The sequence below is a fragment of the Nelumbo nucifera genome, chromosome 4 (genome assembly GCF_055504915.1).
Source record: "Nelumbo nucifera cultivar China Antique chromosome 4, China Antique-T2T, whole genome shotgun sequence".
In the NCBI taxonomy this organism is placed as follows: Eukaryota; Viridiplantae; Streptophyta; class Magnoliopsida; order Proteales; family Nelumbonaceae; genus Nelumbo; species Nelumbo nucifera.
Genome location: NC_142652.1, coordinates 7,494,420 through 7,509,936, shown reverse-complemented (window position 1 = coordinate 7,509,936; position 15,517 = coordinate 7,494,420). Strand labels below are relative to the sequence as shown.

Genomic DNA, 15,517 nt, shown 5'->3' with positions numbered 1-15,517 from the left:
ATGGAGGTGTTTAAATCATTGTTTACCAATCAGTGCTAACATGGCAAGACATAATCCCAAAATTGATGGCACTAGTATTTTATGTGGTAATGAGCTGGAAACAGTAAAACATCGTTTTCTTTTTTGTCCAGCTACGAGGCTGGTGTGGTTTGGCTCGATGGTGGCTGCTAGAATCAAACCAGAGCAGGTCAGAAATCTAGAAGATTGACTCTCTATGTGGTGGAAAATTAATGAGAACTTCATGTTTAAATTATGCACCATCATCATGTAACATTCTTGGAAGTTCGGGTGCAAGAAGCAAATGAAGGGTGAGATCTTCAGCCCTGAAAATGTCATCAATAGAGCTTTTGCCCAGTTTGCCGAACCCTGTAAACATGGGGAGATGGATACAGCAATTTCGTGCAGCTCATTTCCAAACCATTTTCCTAGATCTTGGTCCCCACCACCGGCTACTCGCATACTCACATTAAACTGAATTTTGACGGGGCTTCTAGTGACTTACAATCAGGCTTCAGATGCTCTAATGTATCTAGATTGAAAAACAGTTTCATTTTGTAAATGTCCACTTCGGAATTCATACATTACGAGTTTTGCCATAGAAAAAATGTGGTTCAATGAGTTTTGCCGCACTCTCTTGAGATGTTTTTTTCATCCAGGAAGAAACAGAACTCAGCAACCACCAGTGTGAAGGTCAAAATTCTTCGATGGTGGAAAGGCATTTTGATTAGAAACAAAAGACATGAAGCCGGTTACGTGGCAAATCACAACAAAGCTTAACTCGATAATTAATTGAACATTCGTCTATTGTGTAAAATGAACCGAAGAGAATAAAAAATGTTGCATCTCTGCCCACTGGGGTGGTTTACCGATCACCCAGACTGTCTAGAACAAAATCGACAGGTTGGCTTTCAGAATCCTCAATTTGGGACTGAGAAGCTGTGAGCCTAGCCTTCTTGTAGCTGCGTGAACTTCGAAGGATCATATCCAGGCTCATGTTCTTTGCACCTGCAGAACTACATAAGGGACAAGTAGTTAATATGGTAGTAATTCCTGTTTAAGATAACTGGTGCAATATCTACTCAAACCAAATGGTAAAAATTGCAGAACCTATTTAGCAGATCTATTACGCACACAACCACAAAAAAAACTGCATAGCAACCTCTATCAAATAAGTAAACCATTTTCCAAAGAATTGCATCTTTCTTTTACGACCACACAAAAGAATCTATCTTGAGATTATTAGCTAGTAGGATCAATTTATATAGTAAGCTTCAAAGCATTCAACATGCAGAATATAAATTGAACACTTGGGACTAGTAAAATGTTGATAGATTTTACACAATTGTTCAATGCAATCTAAAATAGAGTAATCCACGGGCTACCTGATGCTCATCTCAATTGTCTAATGGTAGAACTTGTATCATACACTGGTAACATAATGTCTGAAGTGATTTCAAAATGCTCACCTTTAGACTGAGCTTGGTTGTGATGCAAATGCCAGAACAGTACACTATACAGTCCAGTTCGGCTTTGCAGGCATTTGGTAAATGCATGGAAATGCACTGAAAACTGAGGTAAAAACGTAAACTTGTAAGGGATTACCTCAATTTTGGGCATCTTCGATTTTATCAAAGTTTCTTCTTCCATCGAAGGAAACAGGTAATCCTTTTGCTCTCATCATCAGCATCTTCCACGTTATTACACCAACAATGAATGGTAACTAGTTCAGATTTATGAAACCTTCTGTTGACGACAACTGCAAATGATTTCCCCCTCCTTACTTCAACTGAAGTTTCCAATTCACGGTATGCAAACAGCTAACACAATTGAGAAACTTGCTAAAGACCAGTTGGAGGTGCTTGAAAAATCAACAAGGGCATTGGTTAAAGAACATGGCTGCCGATGAGGAACTTGTTAAAGAACAGGGCATCAATTAAACCTCGAAGATTTTCCACGGTCAGTTACCAAACGGAAAGAGCGCAAAGTGGGCATGGAAAATTGAACCCACTTTGCATTCACTGAACCCGGGTAGGTGGAAAAAAGTAGCATACACATTTGTGTTTGTATGGCTGCCAAATGAGCTAGTGATCTTTGGCTTTCTGCAAGATTTTGTGTCAATACTAGATCAGGTTTAGGTGGATTTGGGTTCAGAAGCTACCAGCTTGTTTTCACATGAATACATGCTTTCATAAGTCATTGCCAAGTAACTTGCTTGAAAATCTACAAGCAATTCTCCATGTAAAAATTGAACGAAGAAAAACACGCTAATCACCGCTTGAAGGCATTTCATGATTGGGTTATTCCTACAATTCTCTTTCAACAGTCTTAAACTATTTGAAATGCTCCAACACATAGCCTAAGCTGTAAACTTATTTTTTATTGTTTTTATTCCTCTTCTGATTCCCTCCTTATTCCTTGTTTGGCAACTTTTTTCTCTATTTTTAACTGCCGCCTTATGGATCTCCTAGATGAAGAAAAAGGTATGCAGCAGTTCAAAAATAAAAAGAATTTAAGGCCTTTAAGTACAAATGATTGCTTGCTCCACCCATACCTAGCTGCAACAAGTAAGGAACATTGTCTGCCAATACTTATTCCTTGGAGTTAATTCTTATGACACCTCATTAATTAGATTCCACATTCTTATCTTAGTCATATCATGAGATCTATTAATAAGAGCCCACTCTCTAAAGCTTATGCTAGTATGACTGTTTAGATCAATGTAATGCAAATTGATCCCGCAGGTTTTAGAATTCCACCATTCTGCTTGTTCACAATATAATTTTGATCAATCAATTCAATTTTGATACAAATATGAACAATATATAGGACAGTCAAAGTGGAGCCATTGCTCAGTGTGATGATAGCCCCAGGCTGACCAGTGTTTAAAAGTGAGATGCGCAATAAAAGAGCTAGGGATTCAATGCCTGAGGTGCAAAAGGCACAAGTAAAATAACACAATATGAATATCATTTGAGAGAGTTTGGTCAAAATATGATTAATAAATAAGTCATAGATGGGCTATTGCACGGTATAATAGTAAAATCTCAGGCCAAGTAGCTAGCAAGCATGAGAATGTGGATTTGAGTCCGAGGTCCATATCCAGTTCACCCCTCCCAAGACCCTAGATAGCAGGCAACAATGTGTAAATGGCCAGAATAGATCGGTCACAGAAATGAATATCTTTATGGTGATTAGAGTCATCTTCAACTTAAAAGTTAATAAATCACCTGTCTTTTCCATATTTTAGACTCTAACAAGAGACATTATAAGGTTTATTGCTTTAAATAAGTAATAAATCAAGATTAAACTAAATGTGCTTTGTCCTATTGAATATCACTTTCTAAGGAAATGATTTGTTTTCCTTTGTTTTACATGCAACCATACATTGCCTCAGTGTAAGCCCAAAATGTTCTAAGTACTTTATACTTTCAGGCCTCAATTGTTTTCCAAAAAAGACGAGCAGATAAGTTGGTGGATTCAACAGAATTGAAAGAAAGCTGCATTCGGCCACCACTATAATGGGACCCACGGAAAACAATTTTTCCGGTGCATGGGCAAGTTACTTAGTACTTACCCACCTGACAAAAACTCAAAATGCTCCTGCTCCGTGCCTTAACCGGGTAACTTATTGCCTAAACGAACACTGCCTTTTTAAGTACCTATTTCCCCGGGAATCAGGTGCCCAGGGAAATGAATTAAGCCTTATTATTAGTAGTCAAAATGTCAATTATAAACTCTTTAAGTCCTAGTCATCCAGTTCCTTTACCCTATAAATATGGGACACTTTTTGTTTCTAGAGTCATTAAGTTGTTCCGAGTTTATTACCGTTATATGAATAAGTTCAAATATGTACAAAATCTCTCCCTAACCGTTACAAAAGATCAGAAATAAAATTACAATGCTGCCCAGAATAAATGGTCCCTAGTAGCCCCCTGTTTAGCAAGATGATCAGCCAAAACATTTGCCTCCCTACCCACCCACTGATATCTCGTTATGTGCCTTGTTAAACATTTAACTTTTTTTATGAGATCCCTATAACTCCAAACAACTGAGTCTGGATTTCACAGCCAGCACACAATCACCTTAGAATCCCCTTCAATCAATAGGTTCTCCACTCCTAGTTGATTAGCAATCTGAATTCCCTGTACTGCAGTCAATATCTCAGCTCTTGTAGAGTCCCCTATCCCTATCAGGCCTGAGAATAAGGATATGATGTTGCCATTTTCATTCCTCAATACTCCTCCAATGCCAGGGGGAGTTACCCAAACTATAGTGGCTCTGGTTTTCCTAACCGAGCCTTTTCTCTACCCCTTTCATTTCCTTGTATTTTTCTAATAATCATGCCTCAAACATATGTTCCCTATCCACCCCTTGCTTTGCTAAAGCATCCACCAAGTTGTTAGCCTCTCTTAGTCAGCCACCTGAACCTTTTTTCTTCATTTCTGTGCACCACAAACCAGCCTCTCCCTTTTGTAGTCATCCAACCCATCCTTGAATCCCCTTCAATTATCAGCTTTTTTCCACATTCATCTCTTTTGCTCTTTAGACCTTTACACACCTTCCATTACAGCCATAACTTCATCCCTTAGTGAATCTCCCACACCAATTGGACCTGAAAACAAAGCAACAATATAGCCTTGTTTGTTTCTAAAGGTTCCCCCAACCCCTGAATTTCTGGGGTTAGCCTACAGTTCCACCAAAATTGAATACCATGGATATGGTGCACAGGGTGGAGACCACTGTTTAAACCCAGATCTGACAAAACACTAGACCCCACAAGATAAAATAGACTGACGGTGTTCAACGCTATTACATGCAAATAAGGTTTGACTGACCTATATATTATTGAAGCTAAGTAGGAATCTGCAATTTTTAGACAATCTTCTTGAGACCATTTACTTAATTATTACCAAAGTATCAATTGCAGAGCTTTTTATAAGTTGACCCAAATTGCACAAACCCATTAGAGTAAACAAGAACCATTTTGATGACCAAAGAAGTCTCCTTAAAGATCTTTCACTTCGATGTTATGGTTTGATTCCTGGTGTTATCATTTGAGGTGCCTTATTACCATCTAGCATTTCTTTGGATTCCTAGTTAAATTCCAATTATATAAATTCCTAGTTAAATTCTTGATTTTGATTTATCTATAAATTCATAAGTTTGGAAAACTAATTACACTTACATACATTCCTAGTTAAATTCTGAACTTTCTAATTTATTTTTCTCTTACTCAAGGCCATATTCAATGTTCTTAGCCAACCAACTAAAATTTCATAACTTGAAATAAAGCAAATAGGTGACTTTCCATTGGGTTCTCCCATAGTATAATTGGAAATTAATTTGCGAAATATAATTCATAGGTCCCCTACTTCGTTGAAGAAAACTTCCTTGAGATTTGCTTCTGGAAGTGCATAAGTGTTTAATCCACTCCTGATTTCTGAAAAACATAGAAGGTTTACAAGACTAAAATCAAGTTTCCAATGTATGTTCTGCAGATGGGACAAGAACAGCTTCACATATGCCAGCAAGTAATGAACCCTAGACTTGGATCCTCCTTAAACGTGTATCACCGTCTTTATTTATTTGTTTGTTTATTTTTTACAAGAAAATGTGTATCGCCATCATGAAAAATGTTAAAATAGCAAAGCAGTCAAAAAAACTCATGCACATCTCATGAAAAATGTGTATCGCCATCATGAAAAATGTTAAAATAGCAAAGCAGTCAAAAAAACTCATGCACATTATCACATCTCAGAAGTCAACTTACTTAAGAAAAAAAGAAAGAAAGTTCCATGTTACCAAACTAATATCTATATAAAATAATTAATATCCACTTACTGTGATATAGTCATGTTGTTGCCACCATTTCCCTTCCCCTTCACACGGTAGGATCCTGTAACAATTGGAAACAATAAAAAACAAAAATAGCTTTAATAGAATACGTTAACAAGAGGCCCAGAAGCTAGAGTTTTATGGGAAAATATATGGCAAGCATCTCTATATGTTTACAAATTCTTGTTAAGGGGCATTCTAAGGGAAGAAACTGACTAATATCTAGGAACATTTAACCTCAGAATGATAGTGCCAAAGGGCAGAGATGTGAAATTACCATTGTGTGGTGAATCCACAACATCCGGGTCTTTCCCTTCTGAATAATCAGATGAGGATGAACTATCCGAAGGACTTTTGGTGCTTGCCCCTGAATCATTTATTTCACCTTCACCTTCAGAAGTCTCGCTACTACTTTCCTTAAAAATTGTGCCTGGAGTTGATAGCAAGCTCTTCACATGGTTAGAACTGTTAAGAACCTCCCCCGTTTTCTTTCCGGAAGCCTTTCTGGAAACTACCCGATAATTGTTGGACTGTAGCTGAAGCTCTCTACCCCCTTTATTTTGGTAAACACCTTCCTCTGGACTAGAGCTTGATGCAGTTCTAGTAGCACTCTTTCCTTTCATATTGTTAGAACTTGCTCTAGGTGGACCTTGGGTTAACGGTAAGCGCGAAGAGTTATTGAGCCCAGAAGAATAAAAATTCTTGCCCTCAGAGATTTCATTGGAAACAGCACCAAATGCATCCTGGTAATGAGAAATTTGACCCTTCACCCCATTATGGTAAGGTATTAGCACATTCTGTTCAGTCTCCGAATATGGTCTTTGAATTTGAATTCTTTCAGTTAGGCTGCCTGGATTTATTTTATGTCCCTGTTTGTCACTTGACTTGAAGGAGCTTTCTAAATCTGATGAGGTACCTTTATTTTGAGAATTAAGCCTTTTTGATTTCTTATTAACTTGCAACTCCTCTGATTTCTTGGTCTGAATCTCCTTTCCAACAAGGTCTTTAGCAGGAGCAACAACTTCACACTGGTTTTGGCTATGCACAAAGTAGTCAATGAAGTTGACCCTATCACTATCAACCTCAGGAACTTCCATGTTGTTACCTTTATTTTCATGGTCATTAACAAGGTAATCATTTTTAGTATTAACTACTTGACGGTTTCCCTCTGAATAACATTCTCGGACATCATGTAGAATATCGGGAGATCCATTTGTCCCAGAGATCAGGTACAGCTGGGGATACTCATCCCTGATCTTACTATTACTACCTTCCTGGGCTTCTAATGTCGATCCTGTTAACTGATCTGCATGAATGGTTTTCCCCAACTTCTGTCTTTTTGTCTTTTTAGATACAGAATTATTTTCTTTCTTCTCATCAACTGAAGGTTCAGGATCTTCGGTGCCAAAATCATGCTCTTTCACCTGCAGAGTTGAGGAGGTTTTGGCAATGGAAGTATGAATCTTTTTTGACTTCTTTTTTACTTTACCACCACTGTCATCAGCAATATCTTGGATTTTGGTGATTTTTGCTAGAGGAGAAGAGTCATCATCTACCCTATCAGCTTCCTTGTCAATATCCAATAATGAAGCATTTGGTGCTATTTTACCCTCTTTCTCAGATTCATCAACAGGATGCTCACTGCTGACATCCTTCTGAGGCTCAGATTGTGAAGGAATGGCATCCCCATTAATGCTATCATGTCTTATGCTTGAAGGTAAGGTGTGGCTCTTCACATCAGAATGCTTGGCTTTCTTTGACTTTTTTCTTAATTTACTACTAAGTTCACTGGTCCCTGAGATACCAGAGGTATCCAACAACCTAGACAGAGCAATGTTTTTCATGTTTAATTTTGCTTCATACTGAACAAATGAACCTGACTTAGCAGTGGGTATTTCTGATGGCATTGCTTTAGGATCACAGCTTTGAGACAACAAATTCTTCGTTCTTACATTATCATTACAATCATCAGAAGTCTCTAGGATTTTGTTGATTTGAGTTAGAGGTAAAGAGACATCACCTCCAATCACCTTATCAGCTTCTTGGTCAGTTCCCAACAATGAAGTATCTGGTGTCCTTGCTTTAGATAGTTTTTCTCTTTTAGTCCGGGAAATGATGCTATGCTCTCTATCACTTTCATCACCAGGGTAATTACTGGTTAAGGCTTTATGAGGTTCAACTCTTAAAGGAATAACATCTCCATCATTTCTAGCATTTTTTACACCTGAAGATAAAGCAAGGCTCTTCGCATCAGAATCCTTCACTTTGTTTTTCTTTCTTCTTTTATCACCAATCTCTGAGATAACAGAAGTGTTGAACAACTTAGACAACACAAATTTATCTTTCATACTCATTTCTCTGTCATCTTGTACCAGTGAATCATTCTCGGAATTGGGTACTTCTGATGGCATCATTTTATGAACCCCATTCCTTGACAATGAATTCTCCACCCCCTCAGTTTTACCTGGCCTATTGGTTACAAAATTATCATCATCAGGAACAGCATTCTCACCCACTAAATCCTTTGAGAAGTTGTCTGTTTCACCAACTAAAGGATCATTAAGGCAATTTGCATCAGCACGGTGGCGCTTCTTCAACTTTTTTGTTTTTTTAGCTTCAGATGCCACTACTTGATCAGAAGCAGGCACCTCTTCAACTGGAACAGATGGCTTTTGCTTCTCAATGATAGCACTAAGATTTGTTGGAGATGCAACAGCAAAAGTTTGTTCAGGAAGGACTACTGCATCAGATTCTTTGCCCATGTCCTTTTGGTTTCCTTCAAATGCTTTCTTAGAAATATCCTGCTTGACATTTTCCACAGATGAAGGGACTGTGGAATTTACCTCATCAGTAAAACTTGATTTCTTTTTCTTTCTCCTTTTCTTATTCTCATTACTTAGACTAGTTGAAAGCAAATGATCATCGTCCAAGAGCTTAGTAGATAAGTCAACCAAATAAGTATCTTTAACTTTCTTGCTAACCTTCAATGTGTTCTTGAGGGTATTTTCCAGTTCGGATCTCCCAACATCATGGTCTTTCAAAGGAACATCCATGGCATTGTTAACACTATTTTCTTTCTTTGCAACAGCCCCATCTGCTAAGGAATCTCCCACCATGCCATCACACTTCATGTCCAAAATCCTATTTTCAGTCGTATCCTTCTGTGGAGTATGAGTTCCTGAATCTTCCTTGCCCTGGCTAAGTAGATTACCTTTCTTCACTGCTTCAGAACCTGACCCCTTATTTGCTTCAGAAGAAGAATACTTGAAATGCTCCTCAGCTTTACTTTTCACTCCAATGCTCAGATCCTTTGGCACTTCTGTACCTGTATTGCCAGCACACAACTGCAAAATAGGGTGATCTTTCTGGTTCACAACCTGGCTGCTTCCAACTTGTGGCAATGATGAACAATCAACAATGGTCATCTTCTTGGAAGGGCAACCAGATAGTAGAGTAGTCCTTTCAGCTGAAGGACCATTTGTAACACGAACACAGGCTAGTTGGTCACTAGCACCAGGCTCCAAGAAGTTAAGATATTCTCTAAACCCTGCTTTGCTAGGAGAAACATCAATTTGAAGAAACCAGCTCTTTGTAACACCATGGAAAGCACTTCTAACAAGCATAGAATCTACTAGGTGATAGAAGCACCTTCTACGCTTTATCTGCAAGGATTATCACCCTGTGTGAATAATAGATTTAGTGGGCAAGACTGTTCAAACACCATTATAGTGGAGTGACATACCTTTAAAGCATCAATTGTTATCTCCCCAATGTTAGGAAAACAACGGAGATGTTCAACCATTATTTTCACTGCAACACCAAAAGCATGGCAAATTGAAATTGCATGCCAGTTTAGAGAGCATGAAGCATAGAATATCAATTATGCATAGTCAAATATCTAATTAGAAAAAAGAATATTTAATCCCATTTTGGAGTTCTCCACCAAGAAAAAAGAAAAGATTTTGACTTTCAATAGGAGTCTATCTTATAGGGTAACTTAGCCACATATTCCAAGCTTTCAGGAACAGACATGATAATTGGTTTACATAGAACCAGTTTACAAGTCAATGGGACGTTTAGCAATTTAGGTAACCAAGATCAAGACAATTCTTATCGGAGTAATTGGGTATATTTTGCAGTGTCAAAGTAGACTCCATCTACAGAAGAATGATCAAATGATTAGATAATCTCGTCAAATAGCACAGACAGTGATTGTTATTCCCTACTCCTTAGGTAACTCAGGGCCTTCTGGAATTAAGAAGCACTTAGAACGGTTTTAAGGTGATCATTCTAGTATGTTCAGGACTGCTTGGCATGCAAGATCTAGCAAAGACCAAACTCTTATATTTGATGGAGGGACTAATGCTATCAGAGAGGAATGATCTCAGTGATCAGGTAATCTTGTCAAATAACACAGACAATGATGGTTATTCCCTACTTCTTAGGTAACTCAGGGCCTTCTGGGATGAAGAATTACTTTACAAGGTGACCATTCTAGTATGTTCAGGACCAGTTGGCATTCTGGGTTTAGCAAAGACCAAAGTTTTATGATTGATCCAGAGACTCAGACTATCAGAGTCTATGAGCTATTAGGGGTAACTGCTAAGGATGTTCATAGATTGTAATAAGATGGCAAAGAAAAATAATCAAGACAGTGAGTCAAGTCATGGAGGCTATGCTATCAGATTAGAGAGGTGAATCTTTGGCATCTATCATGAACTCCTCATTCCATTGGGTTTCTGAATTCACTAAATCCTTAGCTGAAATCTTACAAGGGAAGCTCGTAGTGAAATTAATTGGGAGTGTATCTGTGTCATAGCCAACTTGATGGCTTTCTTTTTTTCTATACTAGTATAGGGAGCCTGCTGGGTTTAGCGGACCAAGATCTACTGGTAAATTTGATTATTGGAGATCTACACTTGCATACTATCAGTCTCTTTTTACATACACATTATGCTTACTGATGGGTCATTTAGCAGACCAAGATCTAATTATAAATTTGATTCTTGGAGATTTACTCTTGCATATCATCACTCACGTTCTTACATACACATTATGCTCACTGATGTATATTATACAATCAAATACAAAAATAAACAGATATATAGATAATCATGCTTTCCCAGATGTTGTATAAAATTCTTAAGTTCGGATATTTGAATTCCTAAAGAATGAAGGACCAAAAACATATGATATCACCTTAAAATCTAGGCAACTCTTGCCTTCAAAAATTGAACTGTCTTGTTCTTTTCAATCACTCCAACATATTGCAAACCAAATCAAGATCCAAAAAACAGCTTTTCCTAAAGAAGCCTTTCACACACCAAGCCTGAATACACGCTCCTTGAAAAATGGCCCATTAGAAACTTAAAAGACAAATGAAGTGCAACCACTTAACTATCATGGAGCAGGGACAGTGAACAGGGTGCAAGACTGATCCCTTAGAAATCCTGCATAGGGAAGACTCATTTCTACATTCCAATGCCCATATAAGATGGTTGATGGTTAAAATTCTATCCAATAACACCATCCACATAAAGGTGACCCTTTTCTCAAATATTAGGTTTGCAAATCCAACGACATGAAAGAGGTTCTTACTTCCTACATATGACTAATAGATAACATTGATTTCACCATGAAGTCCCCCTTCTGAGTCCGCCTCCCATATTCTCATATCCCCCCTCTCTAAAGATAATCACGTTTTGCTCTATTTGCCACTAAAGATTTACCAACTGAACCACTTCCCAACATTGGTATGTGACACAAGCCATTATGAACAAATATGATTTCCCATGACTTCAAAGATTTCTTTGACTGCCACACCTCTTACCACTGCAATCTAATATATCAGCGCCAAATTTTGTATAGATACATACAGGCAAATAAGTGCATGCCAGCATAAATAAAAGGAGCAAATAGGAGAGAGAGAAGAGCAGTGGCTTTTCAGATTACTTTTGAGGTCGGTGACAGTATCCTCAGCTGAGACGATCATGGCGAAATGTGTATCCAGATTGGTGTCCACGAAGACTGTATGATCCGCAGAAGATTCCGAAGCAGAACTATCTTTCGCCGCCATTGAAACGGAAGGAGAAAAAAGTTCAGGGACCGAAAGACGATGGATGTAGAAAGTAATACAAGAAGCTACATCCACATCCAGGCTTCGTTCGGCGGCACTCGGCACTCGGAAGGCGGGGAGGTTTTAAAACGCTTAACACATTATAATGATAACTTGCGCCGTGAGCAAAGACTCCCACAGTCCCACGCAAAACGACACGAACTCGGAACTGACCCGCTGTGTCAAAGTAACGCCTTTTCCCGTGACTCCGTGAGCCGTGACCGTGAGGACAAGAAGCCCAGACAAATCAAAGGTGAAAACCACAGTATTTAGGGTTTTGCGAACCTTGCACTGATTGTGTGGGTCCCACCACTGTAGGCAGTGTAACCAAACAGAAAGCCATCCAATCCTACTTCAGTCCAATCCTTGAACCGTAGTACACTAGAATTCGGATGGTTCGGTTTAACTAAGTCCTACTTCAGGTAGGGGTGCAACTTGGGTGGGGTGAGTCGGATTGAGGGTCAACCAGGCCCAGTTTGGAAACCTGAGATCGAACCCGAACTTAGGCCCAACTCAAGTTTAGCCCGATATAATTTGGGTGAGACACTGGTTGAATTTTAATTGAAACAGGCCTGGGTGGGCTGGTAAGGTTTTTTTTTTTTAAATGAGTATATTTTTGTACAATTATGAATTATCTTTTATTGGATTAGAAATGAAATTGATTGAAAATATGTGTAAATTTTATTAATAAATATATATTTATTTTAAATATATAGATAAATAATTAGAAAACTATATTTTTGTAAATATATATATGTAACTATTTCAGATGGACTAGAACTTAATCGGACTATACCTATTTACCAAAAAAAACCAAAACCAAAAAAAAATCTGAAAGAAAAAACTTGGATTGGACCAATACGCCTTGCATGGTGCCCACCTTCTCCCACACCCCAATCCATGTTTTAAACCCGTTATTGACCCAGCAGTCGGAATGTTGATCCCCTTACAATTTGATTTGGGTCAACATCTATTCCACTATATTATAATATATACATATATATATATACAAGTACAAAGTATCGACCCGTATCAGTCAATACGTATCATTTTGGGAACTCTTTGATAGCTTCTACAGGGGGTGTACCAGGGTTTTTGACTGGTTCAGGGGGTGGAGGAGCCTTAAATCAGCCCCCCTGAACCGATTTTGAAAAAAATAAAAAAAAAGTATAAAACAAAGTACCAATATGGTCCGATATGCCCCTATCAGTATATCGATATTTTGAACCTTATATATATATATATATATACCTGACCCATTCAACGAATTTTTTGTTTTTTAATAATTTTTTATATGAATGATATTATGGATTAGTTTGTTGATCCATACGGTTGAACCGCTGACCTGTTGCCCAAGATGAAAAAGGGCGGTTCAACCCTTAGGACCCCCTGTTGGTTTTGTCAAATTGAACTCAAATGCTTCAGAGGTCACACATTCACACTGCACTTGGCTATGCTTTAAGATCATCCTCAGGTGCTTTGATAGCTGCAGGAGGTAGACAAACCCATAAAGCACCGATTTTAACTCTATAAGCTTTGGCAATGAGACGAGGGCTAGTGGAGGCTTAACAAGCAAGGGTTAATCGACTGATAGTAGAGTTTGATTGTAAAGATCTTATTAATGGAATATCTCTGGGGTGCAAAAGCTTCCATTCTGAAGTAAGGACATTCATGAACTAGCTCGCCAGTTTCACTCTATTTCTTTCGTTTGGATTAGCAGAACTGTTAATCGAATTACTCATGAATTTGCAGCTTTTTGCTCTCGCACGGCTGACTGGTATGGCTGTGCAGCTATTGGACGGGTTAGAATCTGCCCCCCACTGACTTGCGCCCCAAAATCGTCCCACACTATTAGAAATTGCCGCGTATCCTCCACACGCATGCATCTCAATCTCGTGCGAGGCTAATGAAACGGCGGTTAGCTCCCATTTCACCCAAAAAAGTCGGTCTCGATCTTTATTTCAGCCTCTCACTCCTCCTGCCCTTCGAAACCTAGACCACGGCATCTCCTCCCCCGCCGGATTTTGTCAATAAATCCAACGCCGACGATTATTCCGGTAGATACACCGGGGATATATAATCCCCGTTCCTCTCATCTCAGATATTCTTGAATATGTTTTTCTCAGTTTTTTTAACCTTCTTTTTTTGCAATAAAAAAAAAAACGCAGAAGGGAAGAAGATACAGGTGCTGGCTGTGGTAAGAACTCAAAGGCTTGAAACAACGACAACAATGTCTTTTTATGTCATCCCCAGAAAGTTCTTTGTCTTGATTATGAGACTTTTAGTTCGACAAACCAACTGCTTGATTTCTATTTAAAGCACAGAAACACATCACTTGTTTATGAGGTCCTCAGCGCCAACCCTATGATCACGGAAACGATTGTGCTCTGTCTGGCCCATACAATTTTTATGGTTTTAATTAACGCCATATTCATTCTTCAAATAACCATGGATTTTGCTCTTATCTTTGCACTGCGTATCAGCCCAGCTGGAGACATTCCATGGTTAAACTCAAATCAGTGAATTTAGAGTGGAGTATTGCAGGAGGAAGAGAGAACAGATTCGAGAATACCTATCGGCAATTCTTCCCTTTTGCGTTTTTTCTATTGCAAAGAAGTTAAAAAACTAAAAAAAAAACATATCTGAGAATATCTGAGATGAGATGAGAGGGATGGATGGTGTAACTGCAGGAATGATCGTGGCGTCGGATTTCTTGGCAAGAACGGGACGAACTAACGGCCGTTCCATTAGCTCCGCACGAGGTTGAGGCGCTTGCGTGTGGGAGGACACGCGGCGTATTTTAATGGTGTGAGACGTTGGGTGGCAGATTCAAACCCCTATTGGACCTCCTTGCCTGGAGAATTTAATCTCGCAAGATTGTTAAGCGTCTTTGTTCTATGTCTTCTTTTGTCATTAAAAAAAAGATAAATTTCTTAAATTATCTTTATGGTTAAGTTAATTAACTAAGTGAGTGATGTTATCCCTATTATCCTACTGGTTCTATCCTTATCGTTTGCATCTATTAATATTCTGTTACATTCGCATATAAATGACGTATATTTTTTTAATTCCAATTTTACCCCTACCGTCTTGTTCCTTTCAGCAGCAAACCGAACTGATTCGGTTCTTAAGGAACCCAGTATTGCCTCCATCCAAAATCAACTATACTACCCAGAAAAAAAAAAAGAAAGAAAAAACGAAACAAATAGATAGAGCGGGGGATGCCAACCGAATATCCTTCATTGGGAACAAGAGAAGAGCTCCAGAGCGGATTTGCTAGAAAGAGCTTCGGTGTTTCCATTAGCAGTCTTTCTTCATCGATTCAGCTCTGAAGTAATCTCAGCGGAACACAAGAACAGAGAAAGAGAAAAGAGGAGATAGTGGATACCGCCCAAGTCCTTCAAACAATCTCCAACCTACAGCTAATCTTGCCACGAAGGTGCCGGTGCCGGAGGGGGTCGATGTAGACGACGGTGGCGGAGCTATTACAGTGGTTGTTAGTTGCTGTTACAGTGGCACATGCAGCATGTCAGCAGTTTTTAATCCAAAGCCCAAAGGGAGTCATGC

General features: G+C 38.7%; 1 protein-coding gene across 4 annotated transcripts; it reads right to left on the bottom strand.

Moving 5' to 3' along the window:
* Positions 1-749: 749 nt before the first annotated feature.
* Positions 750-12,171, bottom strand: LOC104591580 (uncharacterized). Of its 4 annotated transcripts, XR_734276.3 has the most exons (6): positions 11,788-12,170; positions 9,578-9,645; positions 6,113-9,497; positions 5,842-5,896; positions 1,603-1,756; positions 876-1,013 (listed from the first exon to the last, which is right to left on the bottom strand). XR_734276.3 is itself a non-coding variant. In XM_010250463.3 (5 exons), exons 1-5 carry the CDS (start codon positions 11,909-11,911, stop codon positions 863-865), a joined length of 3,783 nt encoding a protein of 1,260 aa, XP_010248765.1. In that variant the 5' UTR covers positions 11,912-12,169; the 3' UTR covers positions 750-862. The 4 variants fall into 4 exon arrangements, 3 of the variants coding, with proteins under 3 accessions (XP_010248765.1, XP_019052277.1, XP_010248766.1); XM_010250463.3 differs by lacking the exon at positions 1,603-1,756 and having other exon boundaries at positions 750-1,013; positions 11,788-12,169; XM_019196732.2 differs by lacking the exon at positions 876-1,013 and having other exon boundaries at positions 1,607-1,858.
* Positions 12,172-15,517: the final 3,346 nt, after the last annotated feature.

Excerpts from the sequence above, each read along its gene's own strand:
- LOC104591580 (XM_010250463.3), bottom strand. The coding sequence starts at position 11,911 with ATGGCGGCGAAAGATAGTTCTGCTTCGGAATCTTCTGCGGATCATACA. Across the intron at positions 9,498-9,577 it reads TAACAATTGATGCTTTAAAG|ATAAAGCGTAGAAGGTGCTT; the intron begins GTATGTCACTCC and ends TAATCCTTGCAG. Across the intron at positions 1,014-5,841 it reads AACAACATGACTATATCACA|TTCTGCAGGTGCAAAGAACA; the intron begins GTAAGTGGATAT and ends TCCCTTATGTAG.